Below are 22,605 nucleotides of genomic sequence, written 5' to 3'. Positions count from 1 at the left end.
TTTAATTTTTATATGCAGTAAAAATATAGTAGGTACTACAATTACGAGTATTTCTACGTTTATTGGTAAATCCCGCTTTCCTACTAATATTATAAATGTGAATGTAAGTTTCTTTGTTACGCTTTCATTTTATTTCAACTTTGTACACATATTCCTGAAGGAAGAAGAAGTAATATAGGATGCTTTTTATCCCGAAATTAAGCTCAGTTACCTAAATACATAAAGTGCTGCCACATTTAGGAGCAAAAGCGGACGAAGTCGCGAGCAACAGCTAGTATATTATAAACGTAAAAGTTGGTTGGGATGAATGAATGAATACACTATTATTGTACACCAAAGAAAAAAAATAGTTACAGGGATATAAACATACAGCAAGGGAGTACAATTTGGTGGCCTTATCGCGACATAGCGATTTCTTCCAGGCAACCAAAGGCGTAAAAGAAAAAAGCATAGGGAAAATGCTATTTAACCAAAAACCTACTAAACTGAAAATGAAATTTGGAATGGAAATAGGTTGTACGCTGAATTACCACATAACCTATGTGGTAATTCAGCAATATTTTTTACCCCGGAAATATCCATGGTTCAATATTGGTGGCGGTCTCAAAAGATATCATAACAGAGTGTTATGCTTATTACCGCAACTGCGTACCAGTTGATTTTACTGCCAAGGCGCCAACAGATATTTCACATCAAAACCGCACCAAACTAAGAACCTTCACCTTCTTTTGAAATCAGTTGATAATTTTGCCTATTCGAACCAACTCTGATAATTATTATTGTCGAACGCATAAATATTTTGGTTTGCAAATAATCGCGTAAAATAAATAATTTAACTTTATTTGTGCGTTCGTTAGTTAATTTAAATATTAATTGAGTTTCCATTTAATTTCGTTTATTCGCTTTCGTATATATTCTCTTATCAACAGTTTAATTTGTTTTACAAAGAACAATAATTGTAAAATGCATTCCGATTACTTAGTCCATATTCTGCTTGAAAGAGCTTCCTCTTTATTTGCCAAATTTCATCAAGACAAATGGTTAATCTGGATATAGGAATATAACATACAAACAGACGGGTTTTTTTGTTTTTTAATATTAGTATGGATTCTATCTATCTATAAAATATAGGTTATAATAAAACTGTAACGGGTCGAATTATGTACATTGAAGAAATTAAAAAAAGAATGGCACTCTTTATTTAATTTCTTCATATAATCGATACAGAACTCAAAACTGTAATTATTTTTCATTTTTGTCTGTCTGTTTGTCAGTCTGTCTGTCCATATTAGGTCCAGTATCCATGTCCGCGCATCACGCTAATACTACTGAATGAATTCAAATGAAACTTTGTACGATCTGAGTTCATACTATGAGATATTATATAATTATAAGACTTTTTAACCCCAAATTTAACTCAGTTCCTTTGACAATTTTACACCATAACTCCGTCAAATGTAGACTGGGTAGGTTATACTTTTAGTTTAGTTTTCTCAAATTTCGTGTAGATCCGATGAATATAATTGGAGATAGGGGACACAACTCCTTAGCAAAACCCCTCACTTAAGGTTTAACTGTACTAAAATAGGTACATAAAGTGTTGCCACATTTATGAGGACTTCAGTGGTATGACTAAAAAACAATGTTCGAAATTTTTTTGGCTCTCGATATGTCCCGTAATAGGCGCGGTTGAAGCCGCATGGCATAATTAGTTAAGGTTACATGAAAAAAATCCAAGCTAGCGGATAGATACGAATATTTTGGATGATAAATAAAGCATTTCTTAGCTATACATAAAAGTGAGTTTAAAATGTTTTTACAACAATTGGAACATATTTAGAAGTAAGATATCGATTTCTTTGACCTTTCACTGCCCATTTGTTATGCCTTTGAGAAAATGATGTTTTTAATAGGATAGGATGATTCATTAATTCCACACTACTGTAAGACTACTTTCATCTATTCCTAGTTCTTTAAACATATTTTTATTACACACTGGAGATACAAAGGTCGGTTCTAATAATAATAATAATAAAATGTTTTATTTTTCTGAAGATTTTACATTTTAATTTCTAAGGATTGTATTTGTAATTGAGCCGAAACACTTATTAATTAACAGTCTATTCATTACCTTAAGAGCTTGGTTGTTTGAAAAAAATATAGTATTCACAATACTTTTACTACTATTAAAAAAAAAAACATTTGCAACTAATTCTAAATGTATATTATATTTCCACTTGAAATATGCCGGCAGTTATGTCATAATCAATATGTCAAGTAATACTTGAGCACAAAATAAAGAATAGGGGTGCAGGAGCTCTAAGAGGTCTGATGAATTGCCTCATAAATTGTATCTCGCCCTCTCCTTCTGCTAGACGCAAGTGACGCTCATGCTTTAGAACCTCTAAAGATGTCCCATTTCTCTACTGACAAATAGTTTTAAGGACGTAAGTACTTCCGTTTGAAACAGATAAAGCATTTTCCATTATTATAGAAAACTTTATTTTTGTATAAGCAGTTATATATTTCTACCTTAATAATGGTTTCAATGTCTCAACCTCGAAGCACTTTCTTAATTTTATTAAAAAATAATTCATTTAAATAAATTTCATACTCGTAATAAAAAATCTATTATGGTTTGTATAAAAAAAACTTAAGTAGGTATATCGAGCCACTACTTTTGACTTAGTGTAACCGACAAAACTATTTTTATACGAGAAGTTTTTTTTTTGAATATTTTTATAGATAAAGGTGGTATTTGGTTGAAATTCGTTGTTTTTTTTATTAGACACATTAACAACATCGCCATTGGCATTTCCATGAGACCAGTAAAAATTTGTATAAATAGAATATACTAAACATAATGCAGCCTCTGCTCTCACATATTTTGGTCAGTAAGGGTACAAACAAAACATACGAGTGTTTTAGACCGAATCATTTATTTACTAATGCAACACAACTAAAAATGCGTTTTTAATTCACTAAAACAAATTTAAAAATAATTACTTTTCTCTTATAAAATTTGGTCTGGTAAAAATAAAAAGCTTAGGGTGCTAAAAGCTTTTAGCGTTGATCACATAACTTGAAATGTTGTCATGTTTTTGAAAACTGTAATACGATTCCTTTTAAAGCAGACCTACCTATGACGACTGCGGTCTCTTCACCGCGTGTTCTTTGGGATGAAAGAAATAAAGTATTTTAAAAAACTGAAATAATTTATTTTTCTTTATGAACATAGTAACCAAAAACCGGAGCAACGAGATGGGGCTTAACCGTGTAACTCTTTAAAAGGAATGTACATACAGAACTTATACGGACACCTAACCAGTATCTTAATATCCTAATCAGTTTCTACGCAACATCGTACAAAAAAGCTAAATCGCGGGGCACGTCTTTGTTGGTAGGATGGTAGCTAGCCACGCTCAAGCCTCCCACCATACCAGACTCGAGAAAAATCAGAAATTATAAATTACCAAACTGCCCCAGGTACTTGCTACCAGAAATCGATCCAGGGACCTCTAATTTACAACTACAGCGCACACCGCAAAGCTCACGAGCCAGGAAGGTCGTCAAAAAAAGGTTGTTTACGTTCACTCACTCGCTTTTTCTATTTAGTACATATATTTCACCTTTCTACCTGTAATCATGTGGAATAAAATAACATGCTTTGTAACAGCAGTAACACACGGAGCTACCGGCCAGCATACTCTGAACATAACATAATCCGAACAAGTTAAATCGATTTTCATATTTTGAAACGGATATAACGTGTTATGTTCCGACGTGATTCAGACGTACACGTTTTCATTACGCTCCATGATTTCCAGGTCAGGAAATTAAATATATTTCGTGAACCGCCAACAACATGTTTTTACTATTCCGCCTATGTACAGTCAGCTATATAATATTTATATTCAGTCTAGTCTACCTTCATCATATCAACCCATTGCTGGCACGGTCTCCTTCCACAATGAAAAGGGTTTAGGCTGTAGTTTACCACGCTGGCCCAGTGCGGATTCGTGGACTTCACCCGCCTTTGACAACATTATGGGAAACTCTCAGGCATGCAGGTTTCCTCACGATATTTTCCTTCACCGTTGAAGCTAAGCTATATTTTAATTACTTAAAACGCGCATAACTTAGAATAGTTAGAGGCTCTCGCTTGGATTTGAAGTCGGCCGCCCAAAAGTAAAGCCAAAGTCCCACTGGGCTATCACGGCTTCGAGTCTACCTTAGCTGAATAAATTTGTTTATAAATCGCAGGGTGTTCTCGGACAAACGCGTAAACGACGTAGTTACTATTACATAAGGCGTAAAACTTTCTCACTGCAAATAAATAATAAAACCCTTCAACAACGAATATTAGACTAAAACAAACTATTATAAAGCGACGTGATACCTAGTACTAAATTTTTCAGTACATACTCGTATAAGTAGAAAACACTGTAGGTAAATATCCTCCTAGAATATATTTCAAATCTTCATCTCAAAATTATTCATTCAACTACTTTAAAACTATATACCTAGTAGAAGATACTGCGAAGTTACGCAGACGAAAATGTTATGTACTAAAATTGACAATAGCTCTGAAAGTATGGGACAAACGAAGAAAACCTTTTGTTCTTTAGCATTAATGGGCATCAACATCAACCGCTAAATTCCAATTTGAGTACCGTTTGCTTTTATGCGTTATAAAACGATAGCGGTTTGAAACCAGTGTCCAATTATTGATTTGGTACAAACTACCGTAACAAGCTCACTATGCCAAACCGACGCGATTATCCCGGTACCAGCACGACATACCTTTCGTTCTAGTTCCAGCTCATATATTTTATAACAATAGGCAAAAAATAGTTATAGGTATTGTTAATCGTGGCAATTATAACTATAATTCAGAAAATCAACGCGGCTATGAATTGGCTGTTACTTTTAATGTATCTTTATTGGTCATTTTATTTGAAATCTGGGGCTGACTGTAGGTTTATATGCGATTTTATATTAACTACGAACGTAGTACGGTTAACACCTTAGAGCAGGGATGGCAAACATTTTTAGATTCAAATAATAATAATAAGCTAATTTATTCAAATATATGTTTAAAGTGAATTTTCCACAAAAATTAGCTAGCACAAAATTTTTTAACACGTGGTTCAAAGTCAGGACTGCTAATATTGCACAAATTTAAAAATTAGAATCACGCCATACAGCTTCAATTTCGGCATTAACAGTCAATGACACTCAAAATGATGTAAGGGTAAGGATACCTCATACATCCAAATCTGATTAGCCATTAGAAGTTATGGTTGTTTAAGAAAACCCACATACTCGTACATACTCTTGAAAACATTACACTACTTTTTTGGATAGTCGTGTAATAATTATCTATTTACATCATTATCTTACCGGGCTACTACAGGGCAAGGGTCTCCTCTGAAAATAAGCGTAGGGAGGCCGTAGTCCACCACGCTGGCGAAATGTGGATTGGCAGGCTTCCCTTCCTTCGAAAACATAATGCAGGTTTCCTAACAAATGTCCAGAAATAATGCAAGCGATATTTAATTGCTTATAATGCACGTACCTACAGATAACAAACCTACAGGTAACAGATAAGGCGTGCCAGCTTTTTTATTAGTTACTAAACTTCATGTTATACTCGTAGGTTCTTCAATATAAGTAATATCCAATTTTTTTTTCACGCGCCATACGTTCGTCACCCCTGCCTCTAAAGTTTACTCATACAATTTCTCGTTATAAACGGATAAGTTGTAAGAGCTATTTCAACTTCTCTGGTATGAACCAAGATTTACATACACAGTAGATACATATGTGTAGTTCGAATTTTGTTAGATTTTAATGACTTTGCTAAAAAAGACGCAGACATTCAAGTTCCCAATGAAAACTATTTTCTTAAAAAAACTTAGAATTAATTTAGCTCCCATGATGATGATGATGATAGGCTAAAACCACGTTACTAATACTATTAAGTACCGCGGAAATATACTCTTGCTAAAGAATGGACAAATTTAGCATAAAACGTAGGTATAAGCCGAACTTAGAACGAATTAGGGTTAGGGACCATTAGTTCTCCTGTAATTTATAAACCTAATAGGTGTTTCCGGTTATAGTAATAACATTGTCACCAACATGATGACATGATACTGTTTTCAACGATTCTTGATTTTCACTTCTATAATGTCCATTTATCATAAGCTTCATCATGGCCCACCCCACTCCTGGACACAAGCCTCTAAACTTCTCTTTACTATGGGGTTGGCGGGATTTATCGATTTTAATAACGTGTTAGTTATAAACTCCAGGACCGACGCCTTAACGTGCTCTCCCATGTTCAACGGTCCAATTTTCCCACTCTGGGCTGGAACTGACTTATCAAAACCTTAAAACCCAGAACCTCATAATTTTGCCAATACTCACAAGCCTACAGGGTGTTGATAGTTCAGTTCCAGACCAGAGTGAGAAAATTGGACCGTTGAACACCCCCGAGCCTGGGAGAACACGTTAAGGCGTCCGTCCTGGAAAACCGTTTCTTCTACTAATGATTTAGCAAATGCGGAAATTGGTTTTAAGATTCTAATAGTTCGGTTCCAGCCCAGAGTGAGAAAATTGGACCGTTAAACCCCCCCGTGTCCTGGAGAGCACATTAAAGCGTGGTGCCCGGTGTTTATAACTAACACGTCTTAAAATTGATCACATACAGACAATATGCGATAATAGCCGGGACCGGCGGCTTAATGTGATCTCTGAGGCACGGTGATAAATTCCTATTATGTATTGTGATATTACTGAGAATTTCTTAACAGAAAAATGGGTACTTTTTTATTGTAATAATTGACGGTCCAAGTAGATCGTTTACCTTATGATAAGTGGAAAACCATCGCCTATACCTAATCAAAACACCACTACAAAGCCCTGTGTACATAACATTGAGGCGCAAGTGTAAAGCATCATAAGCCTGTTACTGTGCACACCGGAAACCTAGCATTTCAGACCGGAACACAACAATGCTGCTTGGTAGCAGGAATAAGCATGACCGTACTACTGCCTAATATATGCCTAATATATGCCTAACCTATAATCTACTGATCTGTAGTCGAACACACCGATACAGCAACAAGATGCTTATCAACAGATTTATGAAATCAATATAAAGTAAAGCAATTGGTTCCTGAACATTGCTTGAAATAATTGATTTTAGAGAACCTATTGATATAATGACATCATTAACAGTTACCGACAAACGAGATTCGACCACAAATCATGCCGCGGTCTTATTTGGAATATATCACATCGCAATTTACAAATTAATTATGTGCATTTTTCATTTAGACGTAACAAATGAATGTTTGAATAATTTGTTTACTGAAATCTAAAATTTACGTTAGGTTACAATATTGACCTATTAAATCATTGGTTATCCACTTTAAGGTTACATTGATTAAAAATCAAACAACTGAACAAATGTAACTTTATTAAAATGTATTTAAGACTATATATATATAACCATTCCATATATAAATGTATTACTTATTAATTATTTTTTTCAAATAAATAACATTTTTATTCTCTTAGAATCATCTTTCTCACTCTAGAGTTGCTGGAGAGATTATAGAGCTTATGCTCTCTTGAGCTCTTATAAGCTTTCTCATATACTCGTAATACCTAAAATGGAATCTCAATTTCAGGGACATAAATAATAAAAATAAATAAAGAAACCAAATTAGGTATGTTTTATTAGATTATTTTAGACCATGTTAGATGGGCCATGAGTGCAGAGGGGTGCCAATTGCCTGTGTGCAATTTCCGATTTGCCAAAATATTTCTGCAGTAAGAATATGTTCCTAGAAGATCAGCAAGGACCGCAACATCCGCTGTTCTAGCTCGTTTAGCTAATTGAAACGCAGTTTATGCAAATACAACTCCACAAATCACTTGCAGTAATTCCTTAGTTTCATAAAAAGTAAACTTTTGCTATAACTTACTATTATATAACACGTCGGGTTTTTAATCGCATTATTCGTACTCCAACAATTTATTGAAAAAAGACGCGAAAATCCGTTGAACACGGGATTAAAGTTTCTATTTAGTTGGACTCGCCCCGATTCAATCGCAACATTCAATAAGTAAGTTTGCAGGAGTTGCTGCAGAATTACTGGTAAATTTAGCGAGGAAAAACTTGAAATGAAATGCGTTATGTAAATTCAGATTGTGTTTGAAATATCTGAATTTCAGATAGGCGAAAACTGTACACTGTCGACTGCCAAAATGTTAATACTAAAGATGTTAAATCATGAAAAGATAATAAGAGAAGAAACGAGAGTAATCGAGCTGTTTCGGTGCAGTTTTGCGTCTTACGAACCGTAAGTATAGTCACTACGAATGGATAGGAATATTTTTTCAAAATACCTTGTAAGGCCAAAACAAAACAGAGGTATTATATATATATATTGAATTTTTTAATGACAAGGTTGCTTGGAAGCTTCCGGCTCCGCTTTCAGCTCTCACAAGATAGAAAAATGAATGTTAAAATGCAAAATGTAAATTGTTGATGTTGGAAAAGAGCAACTGCTGAGTTTCTTGCCGGCTTCTTCTCGGTAGAATCTGCCTTCCGAACCGGTGGTAGAATCACTACAAACAGACAGACTTGACGTTTCAAAAGTGCTTATATTAGGCCTACTTGAAATAAATGAATTTTGAATTTGAATTTGAATATTTTTTGTAAGTATGCAATAAATGTAATATAAATATAAATGTAATATCATCATATGGTTTCTATTTTGTCAACACAGACCCATTTAATTTGAATTTACCTACCTCAAAGTGCTTTAAGCAAGGACTTAGAAAGTGAGCAAACGACCACTACTAGAACCATAATCCAGCTGAGTTAACCGCATCTCTGCGTACAATTACTCAGAATCTCATTAAACTTTCGCATCTCAGTCCAAATACTGGCGTTACTTACTAACCGCAGCTATTAAAATAATACAATTGTGTGATGCGAGACATTATTAAACTTTAAATTACTTATTTATTTATAGCTTACAAATAAGTATTTCCTAAATTTAAATCACAATCACATTAACAACTTGTATCCTTAATATCCTCGTTCATTAAAAACGCGATGCCCTTGCGAGTTTGGAGCCTTCTTTAAAGCACTGTTAGATACGTCGCATAAAAGTGTCGTTATAAATGAATACTGCTTTAATACGTACGATGAAGTACGATGGATGGTAACCAAACCTAGAAACTGTTCGTTATATCTATTTATGCGTTGAATATCTGATATTACGCTTGTCCAGCATTTCACTAAGCCAAACCAATATTTCAATATTGTTCCTTGTGAAGGTTACGTATTGATTGAACTAGTCGCTTATTATGTTTGAATGATCTGTAAGACTGGGCACGTAGAACAATAACATGTATGCGAATTTTCAGCTTAGGTATATACAGTTTAGCAATACGAATGAAATTTTTAGGTTATAGTTCTGTGTTCCACAAAAATTATTTCTATTATACATACTGTATTATATATATACTGTAAAGTATGTAATTTCCAGGACAGGAAATTATTCGCGCTTTGCAATCCGTCTTCAGCGTGCAATCCTGACTGCATATTAGATAACATCGGCCAAGCAACAGTTACAGTTCTGAATTAGTAGCTTAGGCTTTCATACAGTCGTTCGACTGCTCTACCAGCTGTCTGCTTCACTAAAACAAATCTAAACTGACCGCGAAATGCCCTTTGTGCACACGTCTGTGTATACCGTTGATGATTTTTTCACCACTTCATTAGTTGTGCTACAAATAGATTTTCTATTCTCTCTTGAATTGGTTCTCCACCCAAGGTAGGAAATCAACTGCTAAAACGACTTGATTGATCGCATACACGTCTGTATTCTTAACACAGCTATGGCTTAACTGCTAAGGTGTTTCGGTTCTCAAGTGGCCGTGGGCGGAGTATTTAGCTCGGAGAACTGATGGACGTTAGGGTCCCAAGGTGTTGGGGATGGCGACCTTGCCCCGGTAAACGCAGAGTTGGTTGAGGGGGTCTCCACACGAGATGAACGAATATCATAAAGCGAGTTGCAGGAAGCCGCTAACCCCAAGGAACTTTCGGAACTCCCTACAAAAGACTTTTGTCTAACAGTGAACGTCGATTGGTTCACATGTTGATGATGATGAAGATGATTATGATCGGCGCTCATGTGCTGAACAGCAACAATTTTTTTATTAGTATAAAAGCATATATTTTCAAAATAAGTAAGTATAAAAGAACACAAAAGAGAATAAAGAATCTTATTTAGTATTGCTGTGCATCCAAATACGAAGTAGTAAAATCGCACAAACCGTTTAAATGTATACGATATACTCGTAGTAGGCAGTAGTAATAGTAAAAGGCAATCAAATCGTACTATTTTCTTATCGCAAAAATGCGATTTCTTTCAACATGCTTTCAACTGAAACACGCCAATGTGAACTGAAGTATAGATTAAGAGATCTAAAGGCAACAAAACGATACCTTATAATTGTTTGAAATATAGTGATAATTAACTATTATTGAGTTGTTGTACCTATGATATATGTTGGTTAAATTAATCATCGTTTTCATAATAAAACTATATATGTGTCAAATATAAGATCAATATGCTAATATTATAAATATAAGATTTTGTATATTTTTGTGATGGTTACCTATATTGGGCTCAAGCACTGTACCAAACTTAATGATATATCGCATTAATATAGCTAAAAAATGGGATAGCCTGATAGCCCAATAGTCCTGGGAAGGGACCTAACCTGACACTTTACGTTTGCAGACTATTAGACAGCCGATGTTTCAATTCGATCAAAACTTGGGATGTGTTAAGTGCACTGCAACACACATATACCCGTATATGTGTTTTGTGTTTGTATAAAAACCTGAGGCCAATCCAATTGCAGCGAAGAGTGTGACGGGGAGATTTAATCTCCTCAGAACTATTTTTTCTCCGTCGGAGGATGTGTTGAGCTTCTGAATTAGAACGGTCTTGGAGTTGGAAGGGTCAGCACAACAGCAAGGCAAAACGAAGTGATATCACTGAACTCTGGTTTGCCTTTGATGGAGTCGCAATAGCAGAGAAACTTGAAACTCTGAAAGACTTGTTGAAAGTTATGGGCATTGTTCTTTATTTATCTATAAATAGTACAAAAGCTTTAAAGCAGCTTATTTCGACTAAATATAACTAAGAACATCTCATAAAAGAACAAAATATCTCTATTAAATGCTTTCTGGATCTAGGTGCGATGCCACAAACAAAAGACGGTCTAGATGTCTAGTGTGCTTTTTAACAAAATGGCTGTTCCATTTTGTTTCCACCACTTTTTCTCCCCTTTCACAAATGACAAAGAAGAGGTAAAATGCGCAATATATTTCGTGGAGAGTCGCACAGGAAAAGATGGTCGATTAATCGCCTTTCACGGCAGTAATGTTCATATAAATCATGTTTCTTTCATAAAACCTGCAGAAGCGGGTGTACCTACATTAAACAGGTCAAAATTGTCTTCTCGAAGAAGCGATAACAAGTTTTTTTTTTTGTGGTTATGGAGTAACCACAAAATTAGCCGTGCGGTACACGTTAGCCTAATTGAATGCAACAATGGAATAAACGTTTGATGTCGTATGTTGTACCTATATACTCTTTATTACTAACGTAGCATTTTCCGGGATCACAACTCTTGCAACCTTGGGGGGACAATCCCTATCGGTTCTCTGCCACAACTATTGCCACTAAACAGCTCATTCAGTTTTATTGGATTTCCCAAAGTTCTTCTCATTTGTGATTTGATCACGTAGAGATACTCGTTGTCTATCATAAAAACATACCATTAATTATGAAATTTGATATAAATAAGGAAATTCTTAGAAAAGTGGAGATCCTTATAGTTTAATAAAACGATAGAAGTAAATCTGAAGTTTTAGTAGGTGGATAGTGCGTTTGAATCCGAAGACGCTAGAATATCTATCAACATCATCATCATAAGTGCCATCTTCAAATTGAAGTTCGGAGATCCGAATAAGTATGTGCAGTCCATTCTCTTATGTACTCGAACCACTTCTTCTTCTATCTCTTGTGCTCTTTTACCAGTTATTTTGCCTTCAAGGATCAACCTAGGATACTCGTACTCTCTGTAGGTTTCCGAAAAACGTAAACGTGACGTCTTTTACTACAATGTTAGTCTTTCCCACCCCCTAATATATACATAAGGTTGCGGCTTGTTTGAGTTATTCAGAAGCAATTCGTTGTGATGATGTCCCGGTGTATCGCCTTAGTTTGCTTGTTCTGCTGTTACAGCTAACATCTCCTAGATTGGATACTGTTAATGTATATAATATAGTTTGTACGTTGACTAAGGTAAGGTAGTTTCAGAAAGTGAATGTTAGTTTTATAAATAAGGTTTGGTAACTATTTCCATTATCTGAAGATGTAAGGTTGTCTATCTAAATGTCTATTTTAAAGTTATAAATACAATCTAAGATAAACACATTTCCTCACCATTAATACTCCATTAATCCGCACTTGACCAGCATTGTAGACTACGGACTTAAAACCATGTCATTGTGGGAGGGCACCTGTGCCACGCATTGGGCCAATAATGGGTTTATATGATGATGGTCATGAAATTATAACTGTGTGACTCTTTAGTTTTTGTTATGTCTAGTAATATATAATTTTTATAAATTTTATTAGTGTTGTATATATATATAACCTACACTTTGAGGAATAATCAATTTTATTTTATTATTTCAAAGGTCAAAACACTAATAAAATTTATAAAAAAGCAATGTGTCATCTCTTGTTTCAAACGTATCTCATTGTAATATGGACCTTTGCAAAAGTAGATCGAAACTGCAACGTTTTTTACTAGATGACGCAACAGTCACTATAAGACTGTGTAAAAAGGCATATACTAATTTCGGCATTGACGGTAGGAGAGCCGTAGCTTAATTGGAGAAAGCGCTCAGGCCGCGATTGCCAGAGAGTCGTAGGTCCAAATCCTGTCGGTTCCGACAATTTTTATATGCATTTTAAATTTATAAAATTGTAATATATAGCTTGCATGTTGGAGATTGACATATGACACTACTCTTTATCCTAGAATAGCATCAGTCCGATCTTCGCAAAATTTTACATTGCGACACCTTGCATCTTGGAAACGGACAAAGCATACTGTTTACCCTGGACAACTATTTACGATTTCCGACGAGATTAAAAAAAATTAAAAACGCAGCTTGTGTAAAATAAATAATATGAAACTGGAAAAGCCAAAACAAATTACACCTTATTGTGCGAATCGGATCAGTAGTTTGAGAGGATGAGGTAACAAAACAAAAATATGATCAAAAGGTTCTTGATTTTATATGGCTCTGAAAACTGTGAAATGCATTTTGTGGCCTAAATTTGGACATCCCTTTTTTTCATTTAACGTCCCACCAATAGTTTCTTTTAACGTCAAAGATTAAAAGAGAATTGGGGCAGTGACTGCTAAAATCGTAACCCTTCCATAGTCTTGTAAAATTGGGTTGGGTGAATAGACGCTAACAAATACTGCCATTAGGGTTTCCTGCTCTTAATATTTGATTACGTTCTATAACTATACAAGAATAGAATCAGTTTGCTTTCAAAGTTACTATGTAGCCTAACACAAAAAAAGGAATTCACTGAGGCATTGTTGCTTTGTTCGATTATGCCTATCATCTATAAAGGCTTTTTGTGTCCACAGCGTGGAATAATTAATTTGACTTTTTACCTATGTTCACATAATATAACAATTGGTGTAATTTAGCTACAGTCGGTCATACTGTGCTGTAAATATATATTACACGAATTATACAATTGAATATACATTATACTCGTATCTAGCATGTTCAACTACGAGTCTCGAGGTCCAGGGTTCGATTATCGGGTTGACTCAACTTTTTCGTAAAAAGTCCTAAGTTTTATTGTCGTGTAATTGCGTGAAGTTACCACTAACTTTTCTAAGTTACGTGCGATTTGAGCAATTAAACATCCCTTTCTTTAACGGTAAAGGAAAATATCGTGAGGAAACCAGCATGCCTAAGAGCTCTTCATAGTCATCTCAAAGGCGTGTGTAGTCCTCCAATACGCACTTGGACAGCGTGGTGGACTACGGCCTACACCCGTACTCAATTTGGGAGGAGATCCGTGATGTGTGGTGTGCCTCTAATGGGTTGATAAGATGATAATGATAAGACTATGTGCCACTTTACCTTTTTTCAAATTCTTACAAATCTTGGCCTAACCAGGATCCTACCAACGACTCTGTAATCTGTAGCTAAACATCTACAGGATCAACGAATCAGGTTATTGCATTATATTGATATAACTTTCGATTCCCACAACTGGACAATGTTTGTGTGATGAACATGAATGTTTTTCAGTGTCTGGTTGTTTCTCTATATATTATAAGTATTTATGTATATTATTCATATAATTATTCATCAGTCATCTTAGTACCCATAACACAAGCTATGCTTACTTTGGGGCTAGATGGCGATGTGTGTATTGTTGTAGTATATTTATTTATTTATTTAAAAAACAAAAAAAAACTATAATATGCTAGTACTAAGGTTGCCAACATAGGCTCTGCTTAAATTGGTTTTCGTCGTGTGTATATATTTTTAGGTGTCCATACTGTCGCTGTCTGTCAGCCTAGTCAAAATTCGACAGCTACAAAATGCACAAAATCTCCCATCCCCTGCCCGAAGCCTAATGTTTTCGAGATGAAAAATAGCCTTAATTTATTATTAATATATATTAATATAAGGCTATAAGTTTACTAAATTGCATTTAAATCTATTCAATACTATCAGCGTTACGCATTGCGAATCGCGAAAATAGGCAGACAGGCAGACAAAAATGAAGTAAAAATCTGTATAACGATATTTAAGCTTCCCCTGAAGTTTCAGAAATTATATTAAAGGAATGAAAGTCCAGTTACAATTTTCTTACAAATTTGTTTGATTATGTTCGACTTCTCTTTAACACAAACATTGTCCTGTCAAAAAGGAACTCAAAACTAAAAGATTCATCAAATTTAGTGCAGTCGTTCGGAAGTTATGCGCGAACATACATGTCAGCAATTCTTTTTTATTTATATATATGGTACGAAACCTTTCATGCGTGAGTCCGGGAGTTTTTAGTGCAATTATAAACAGTGCTTTTTCAAAATAACAAAATAAACTCTTTTACTGTAATTTATTTAATGTGGAAACATTGTATAAAGATTTATTAATTATTATCAGTGTTTAGTTTTAATGTTAAACGTAGATTTCAATTTGATAGTTCAAGCCAGATCCTCTCTCGCTCTTCAGTCTGATGTTGGCATAAGATTGTCCGACACCTCCGGCAGTGATCGTTGCGGCCGCATCAGTGTGATCAAGGTCCCTTGCAATAATACCCTGGAATAAAATAAATCTTATTTTTATATAACTCGTTAGACTATGCTTTATGATAATCGGTACCCTTAGTAATAGATTTGTTCGCTGCTAATCCAAGTTTGGTTTTAACTATGGATACTCTGTTGGAATTGTAAACATGTGAATTAAACTATTTGTGCAGGTTATCAGCTAATGTTGGACTGAAATACTTAAGCCTAGGGTTGGTATGTGATATGAATTGTGAAATATGGATTTCAAAAAATCTCCCACTCTCTCGCATAGTTTGAATGTCGCTTGGATGAAAGCGACTCTCTCAGCTACCATAGCCCACGAAACGAAAACCATAAATTAAAGATTATTGATCACTCCCTCCTAAACTATATATATCAAATCCCCACCACTTGCTGTGTTGACGGGTCAGCGGATTTAAAGTGTAGACTCATTAAGCTCTGCTATATGAAAGTCTTCTACAAAAAGAGAGAAGAGTCACAGGTCTCCAATTTCAAACCGTAGGATATAAATCCGGCTTACGGCCATTATTGGTTTCCTTACTTAAAACTAATGCACGGGAAAACATATGTTTAATGATGGCGGAAACTGGTGTCATTATGATGAAACGTTTCCTATTACGACCACTTAAAGATTAAATATCAAATGCACTAAAGCGAGGGCCACACAACCGCTGCGTCTTCAGTTATGACAGTATTTCATATTATTTATTCCTAGTTGCTAATTAAATAAATTAAAAAATAAAATTCATGTTATATACGTATATATACTATTTAATTATATATCTTTAAGGGTTTTTCGATATTTTTACTTCGTTGAAACAAGCTTAACTAATAATTATGTCACAAACATAAAACGTAATGGGCAATTGTTTCAGACTGAGCGTTCATTTAGCTATTGTAAATTACAACTAAACGAGCCTTTTTATGTATGTTGAGAAAACAATGACAACGAAAAATTTTCTTTAAACCCAAAATTTTTACCTGTATACTTTCCGTTTTCATTTTCTATCTTTGTCACTACCATTACATCTAAAGTTTATTTTTAAATATAAATGTTTAAAAGGCCTCATTATTTGTTTTAGATAATTTTAGATAAGAACATCATGATCATCACGTTATGCAAAGCACGTTACGCTTTTTTAGGGAAAAAAATGTGACACAAAATTAAAAACATACAAAAACCGTATACTCGACTGAAATTTAAGCATCGGTTTATGATGCTTTATTCCACTCCACTTTATTAGTTTCCCGAATAGACAGTTAGTTACTCCATGGACAATTGACATTAATTATTTTACCTGTCATGTACTAAACGTCTATAATACAATTGGGAAAACGGGAAAAGTTTGTGAGCTAGCACCATAAAGCGGGTGTGAAGTAAGATGTGCGCGGGGAGTTTCACTGTTTTTGGACACAATGCACTGTATGCAATTATGGCTGCATAAGGATTCTGCATGTTCTTAATTCTGTTGTGACGACAACATGGCGAAAGCCGGGTGGCATTTTAAAATGTGATTCGTACAGAAATTGGCAATCGTAAATAGTTTTTTTTAGAAATTTTGTTGCGTATTAAACCGCAAAACTCAGCAGTGATTATTTTTTAACAACATCGTTTTAAAATTTAAATTAAAAGAAACTATTTAGTTATATCTGTGTATCCTTTGTTGTGAATTAAGTGAAATTTTCCCACAAAATATTTTATGAATTGGCCTAAGGCTGGGAGTGACGCTAATTAAATCTTCGCACGTTCATCAGGCAGCAAGTTCAATAAAGGGATGAAATCTATTCAGACCCTTAATACCTTGTGTTCGTGAAAAGCTCCACTGCGTATTAAACTCACAAAACAACTTTGACTAAGCCATTCATTAACATTTTATAAACCAAGTCTATAACTTGTCATAATGTGCTTTATGTAAAATTCACAGTAAATTCTCTACTCTTAGTGAATACTCACTCAATTTATAATAATATAAAAATTCAGATTTAAAAACCTTTAATAGAAAATGTAATAGAATACTCTAAGAAAAATGAAGAAGAATAAATAGTTTATAAAACTGACACACTATATTATCTTAAAAATATGAAATGATTAAATCTTTACATTTTGATATTACAATGATTGTAAATAAACTTAAAAAAAAAAAAGTCTTGTGTTTTGATATAAAATGCAAAGAAACTTTTCTCCAACCTATTATAATTAACAAGTTAAACATTATATTTTGCAAACAACCATACACCACAACCAACAAAATAATAAATTTTAACAAGCCTAGTTTACAAAAAGAATTATGGATTGTCGTATGAAACCCATACCCTCTGCAGGGCTAGCAAAGGCAGGAGATAACAATTATATCCCCCGATTATATCCCTTGACAAGGGATATTATTCACGTGTAATCCTGCTAAAGCACGTGAAAAGGGAATAGGATAAGTTTACCCCCGTTTAATATTACATAAATATTATTTGGATATTATTTCCATACGTGCGCCAGTGCTGAGAGTTGATAAACCTGTGGGAGAAGATAAGTTTTTCTCCTTTCCCCGGGGATATAATTGTCTCTTACCCATGCTAGCCGTGCTGGTCTCGAACGCTAAATCTTATTAATAATCTACCGCCGAATCCTCCCAATAGAAAGTGTAGCTACTAGTCAAAATTGTATGTGTAAGAGTGTAATTTAGTCGAACAGAGTCGAAAACTTGCCAAAATGTAGTCTCAGCAGGCTTAGTATGACGCAAAGGCGATATGTCGTTCGTTGAAAATTGACTACGATTAAATTGATAGCACTGCAGGTTTTGCGAGTCTGTGATCTACGGGGAGCGTCATCGGTAGTAGCAAAAGACATTGTTGTTTATATCTATACCTATGCACGAATATATACTATACCTACATGTATAATATAAATTATTCACAAAGTAAAATTTTATATATGTTTAATTTTGTAGAAGTAAAAATTAAGTATATTCTAGTTCAATAACTGACGCAGGTTTTAAAAATACAATAAAAAAGCATATTTAGAAACAACAAGTTGTAAAAAAAAAATTTGTTAATTCATCAACTACTTTCTGTGGGTTGTGAACACAAATATACGGAAACTCAATTTGATATATTAAGTCATAACGCCAGGAAATAGATATTTTAGGAACAGTACTTCAGGAAAATATTTAATCAAGGAATAACACGAATAAGGATAAATTTTATATTTTTATTACAAATTTATATCCAAGAGAACATCAAAACCACAAAAACAAAAACTTTGTTTGTAATAATTCATGTTTTTTGGTTACGAACAACATATGAACTGCATGGCCGTTTCCAGGGAGGTACGTGGGTTGGTTTGCAACCTCCTGGCTTTCCCAGGAAAATTAATTTATGTAAAGTTATGATGTGATTTGCGCTTTCACTCCCTTGAAAATTCGAGAAAGGCAAATTTCTTCCAAATAAAAGATAAATCTATAAATTTCAATTTTGTTATGTTATGGTTCATAGTGAAAAAAAACCATTATACTTGTGTGAAAATTATAACAAATATGTTATGAACTTATTTATACCTTGTTTATATTATATTTATGTGTATACGTGTCTTCTGCATCTTTACTTTTTTTTGATGATTCTAAAAGTATGCGGTTTTGAACATCAACTTTTACGGAATGTACGAAACAATAATTATGTGATATCCAACTTATTCGAATAGCCTAACTTAGAAATTTTGTAATTAGTAATTTAACCTACCCTGGGCGCAAATTTTCTAAAAAGAGCTTTTCCTAGTGCACCTTACTGAAAAAAATTTTTTATGGCTAATGGTAAGAAGTTTCTTTATAGGCATAATTACCACATTTCTGACACACTTGGCTTTTTAAACGTAAGTTCATTCATAGCTACTATTAGGTCTTTCGAAGGGTTGAGGAGCTGTTATTATAAAAAATAAAAATAAATATTTAAGAAAATTTACACTTTTATAATATAATTTTTATTATGATGAAACAAAACCCAATCGGACCCACCCGTGCACCGTACGTACGCCGGATAAATTTAATAGTAAATTTGGTAAATATTATGAAAACCTGTATTCTTCATTTGTACATTGAGCCTATAATACCTAGAATTTATGATTGATGTATAAATAAATAAACATTTAAAATGATTCCACTATTTACAAAACGTTAAAATGAATAGCATTTTCGACGGAACGGTCTATTTTAATTGCCGTTCTTAAATGTAGGTCACTTTTGCCTAGACGTGGAAATTGCTGAATCTAAAGTGTATTTAAATCATAAGTGTAGTGATATTTCAATACGTGCAACTCGTAATATTTTTATAAAATTGTATACCCTTTATTTATTTAGATTAAGAATGCTATTGTATGATTATTAAATCAGAGGAAAGAATAATACAAAAAGGACAAGCTTCCGCATAACATCAAGCAATTTGTCGATTTACAATAAATTATTTACATTGCCATTTTATATCACATTATTATAACATAGGTCATTAAACAAGTACGTGCTTGGTGATGCCATAAAGCTATAGTATGTATACAATATTTGTTATTTGCCACAATATCAGGCATGCTGATTAATCGAAATTTTATGATTTGCAAATTTAAACTAAACATATTTATTTAGTAGTAGTGCCGTTCTGGCAAAGTCTTCACAATGACTAGATCGTAGTCACGTCATCGTTCGACATCTTTCGACCGATGACGTCGTCACCTTTCGACATCCTGATTTGTAAGATCTGCTGTTTTTGTTCGGACGCACATAAACATTAAGCCATAAGCACGGGTGCTCCTATCGTAATCAAAACCCTCATGAATCCAATATAATTCCACCAAGTCCACCGTCAGTATAAGTATCTTGTGGCTGTTTCTTGGCCGACTTGGGTGATTCTTTTTCGGGAGAGGATGTTCACCAATAAACCCTATTTTATTTTCCTATCAAGTAGGTTTTATCTACCTTCAAAAATATTTTTTTGAAAAAAATATTGTAAAGAATTGCACGACATTGTTATAATTGTTTCAAACTAGAGCAAGATGTGCGCGGAAAAACCTTGCCGGATAAAAATTCGAACCGGTTTGAACCGGCCGGTTACTATTTCGTTTATTAACCCGTTTAAATTGATATACCGTTTCTCGTTTAATTTCACTATATTAAAAGAAAATAATTGGTTAACTTAAAATCAAATTGAGCTTTTTTGTGTAATTTGCCACGTCCACTACGGTTCAGGAAAAAAGTTAAATTAGCGCCAAATATCAAAAATAGATTGAAACAGTGGAACGCTCTGTTGGTGTCACTCTATTACTTAACGCTATGAAATCGGTCGCTTGAGTTAACTGGTAAGCTACTCGTAAATCATTTCGGTTCTTCGGAAGGCATTCAATCAATTAACCGGTTATATTAAATTCTAAACCGGTTACCAACCAAAATATGACAGTAAATTAAAACCGGTTCCAAGCTCTGCACATTACTGCTATACTGATGATTTAATATTATAAGCGCTGCTTCTTAATGCAAAAATATTAATATAATAATTAGTATTAGCTGAATTTACACGATAATTTTACTTTATAATATAAATTATATAATTTAATAAATTCATCAGCTTTTATATGAGTAAGGAAGCGTAACCAATATAACTTTTATACAAAAAAAATTCGCCTGTTTTAATATGTTAAATGAAAAATGAATAGAATTAATAGGTACCTATAGATTTAGAATTTCTAGAAGGAGGACAAATAATAATCATGAGTTAAAAGGTCTTGTACCTCAGTGCTCTGGATTAAATTAATGTGAAGGTCAACAAGTCGCCTGACTAGCATTATGCTACCATCAGAGGGTGACTCACAAATTGTTAAGTGTCGGACGTTAGGTACTTTAAATAAATAAGTTTACGTACCTAATAGTACCTACTCTCGTATACAATCATTACACAAACGTTTAATGTACGTATAATATTGTTATTAATAAAAATCAACATTGTTTTCTGTATAAATCACAGGAGTACTCCATATTAGGTACCCACGTTATTGATCCTTATTAGAATATTGTTTTGCTAATCTTAAACTCTTATCTTCAAGATGTTAGAAGTTATATTTGAATTTATTTTTCAAAAACGTTTTATCGTAATCTTATATGGCTTATATGGCCCTCTGCTGTGCTCTGTTAGTAAGTAGAGGGTGATCTAGAGCTCTGACTCTCCACGTGGCACCGTGGAGAGTCAGAGTTCAGATGGGTTGGCTAGCACATAATAATTATTAAATAACATCATTAAATACCTGGCTTCCAAAATCTAGCCATTGAAATCATTCATACAAGTGCTGTCAATAATAACGCAAGAATTTAATTAAATTAGTGTTGGCTGTAGTACCTAATTCCTATGCAATGATTTGATATTTTAGAGATTTGATATTTCCGCTGAGTTTATTTTCTCATCATCGAGCAAATATGGCATGGTGGCCATATTGTTTTTATATTTGCTCGATTTACAATATCTCGTATAAAATCTGGCCTCCCAGAAGGATTTTATTATAGTATTTAGATATCTACCGTATCCCATTAGCTCGCCAATAATTCTATTTTGAGAACCACTAAGAATTATTCAATTTTATATAACAATAAATATATAAAATACCTTGATAATCTGTTGTCCGGGGTCAGAGAAAAAAACTTCCTTGACCCTCTTTTTAAGAGGGATGCTGTTGTACTCAGCCTTCTGTTGCCAAATCAGTCTGTTGTTAAAACTTGTTCCAACGATGAGATCTTTACAATAACCAACATAAATACACGAGGCGAGAACTACTAATAAAATGTAAACAGACTTCATTGTTATAAAGTGATCACTCAACGGGCAAACTGTGAGACGTGTGGCGATGGACTGGACTTACCTATGTATGATTGAACCTTGTGCACGCATTGGTCAATATGGAGTTGTTTATTTCAAACTGTGAGTAAGCGGAAAAAACGTATCAAATTGTTAACAGGGTCAGCACCTCAAGTAGCTGCGTATAACCTACCATTGACTATTTAACCAAGGTGCTTAATTGAGTTACTATAGGAATATTAAATTAACTTTATTAGCTTATCTAGGAATATTTATATGGTTAATGACAAAAGGAATGTACACATTCCTTTTAAATATGGTATA

General features: G+C 33.9%; 1 protein-coding gene across 1 annotated transcript; it reads right to left on the bottom strand.

The window, feature by feature from the left end:
- Window positions 1-15,260: 15,260 nt before the first annotated feature.
- On the bottom strand, window positions 15,261-22,360 carry LOC120627688 (probable salivary secreted peptide). Its single transcript, XM_039895712.1, has 2 exons — window positions 22,093-22,360; window positions 15,261-15,475 (listed from the first exon to the last, which is right to left on the bottom strand). The coding sequence occupies exons 1-2, from the start codon at window positions 22,282-22,284 to the stop codon at window positions 15,335-15,337; spliced, it is 333 nt and encodes a 110-aa protein (XP_039751646.1). The 5' UTR covers window positions 22,285-22,360; the 3' UTR covers window positions 15,261-15,334.
- Window positions 22,361-22,605: the final 245 nt, after the last annotated feature.

Source organism: Pararge aegeria, chromosome 11, assembly GCF_905163445.1.
Source record: "Pararge aegeria chromosome 11, ilParAegt1.1, whole genome shotgun sequence".
NCBI lineage: Eukaryota > Metazoa > Arthropoda > Insecta > Lepidoptera > Nymphalidae > Pararge > Pararge aegeria.
This window is presented reverse-complemented; position numbering and strand designations above follow the sequence as displayed.

Excerpts from the sequence above, each read along its gene's own strand:
- LOC120627688 (XM_039895712.1), bottom strand. The coding sequence starts at position 22,284 with ATGAAGTCTGTTTACATTTTATTAGTAGTTCTCGCCTCGTGTATTTAT. Across the intron at positions 15,476-22,092 it reads CCGGACAACAGATTATCAAG|GGTATTATTGCAAGGGACCT; the intron begins GTATTTTATATA and ends ATTTTATTCCAG.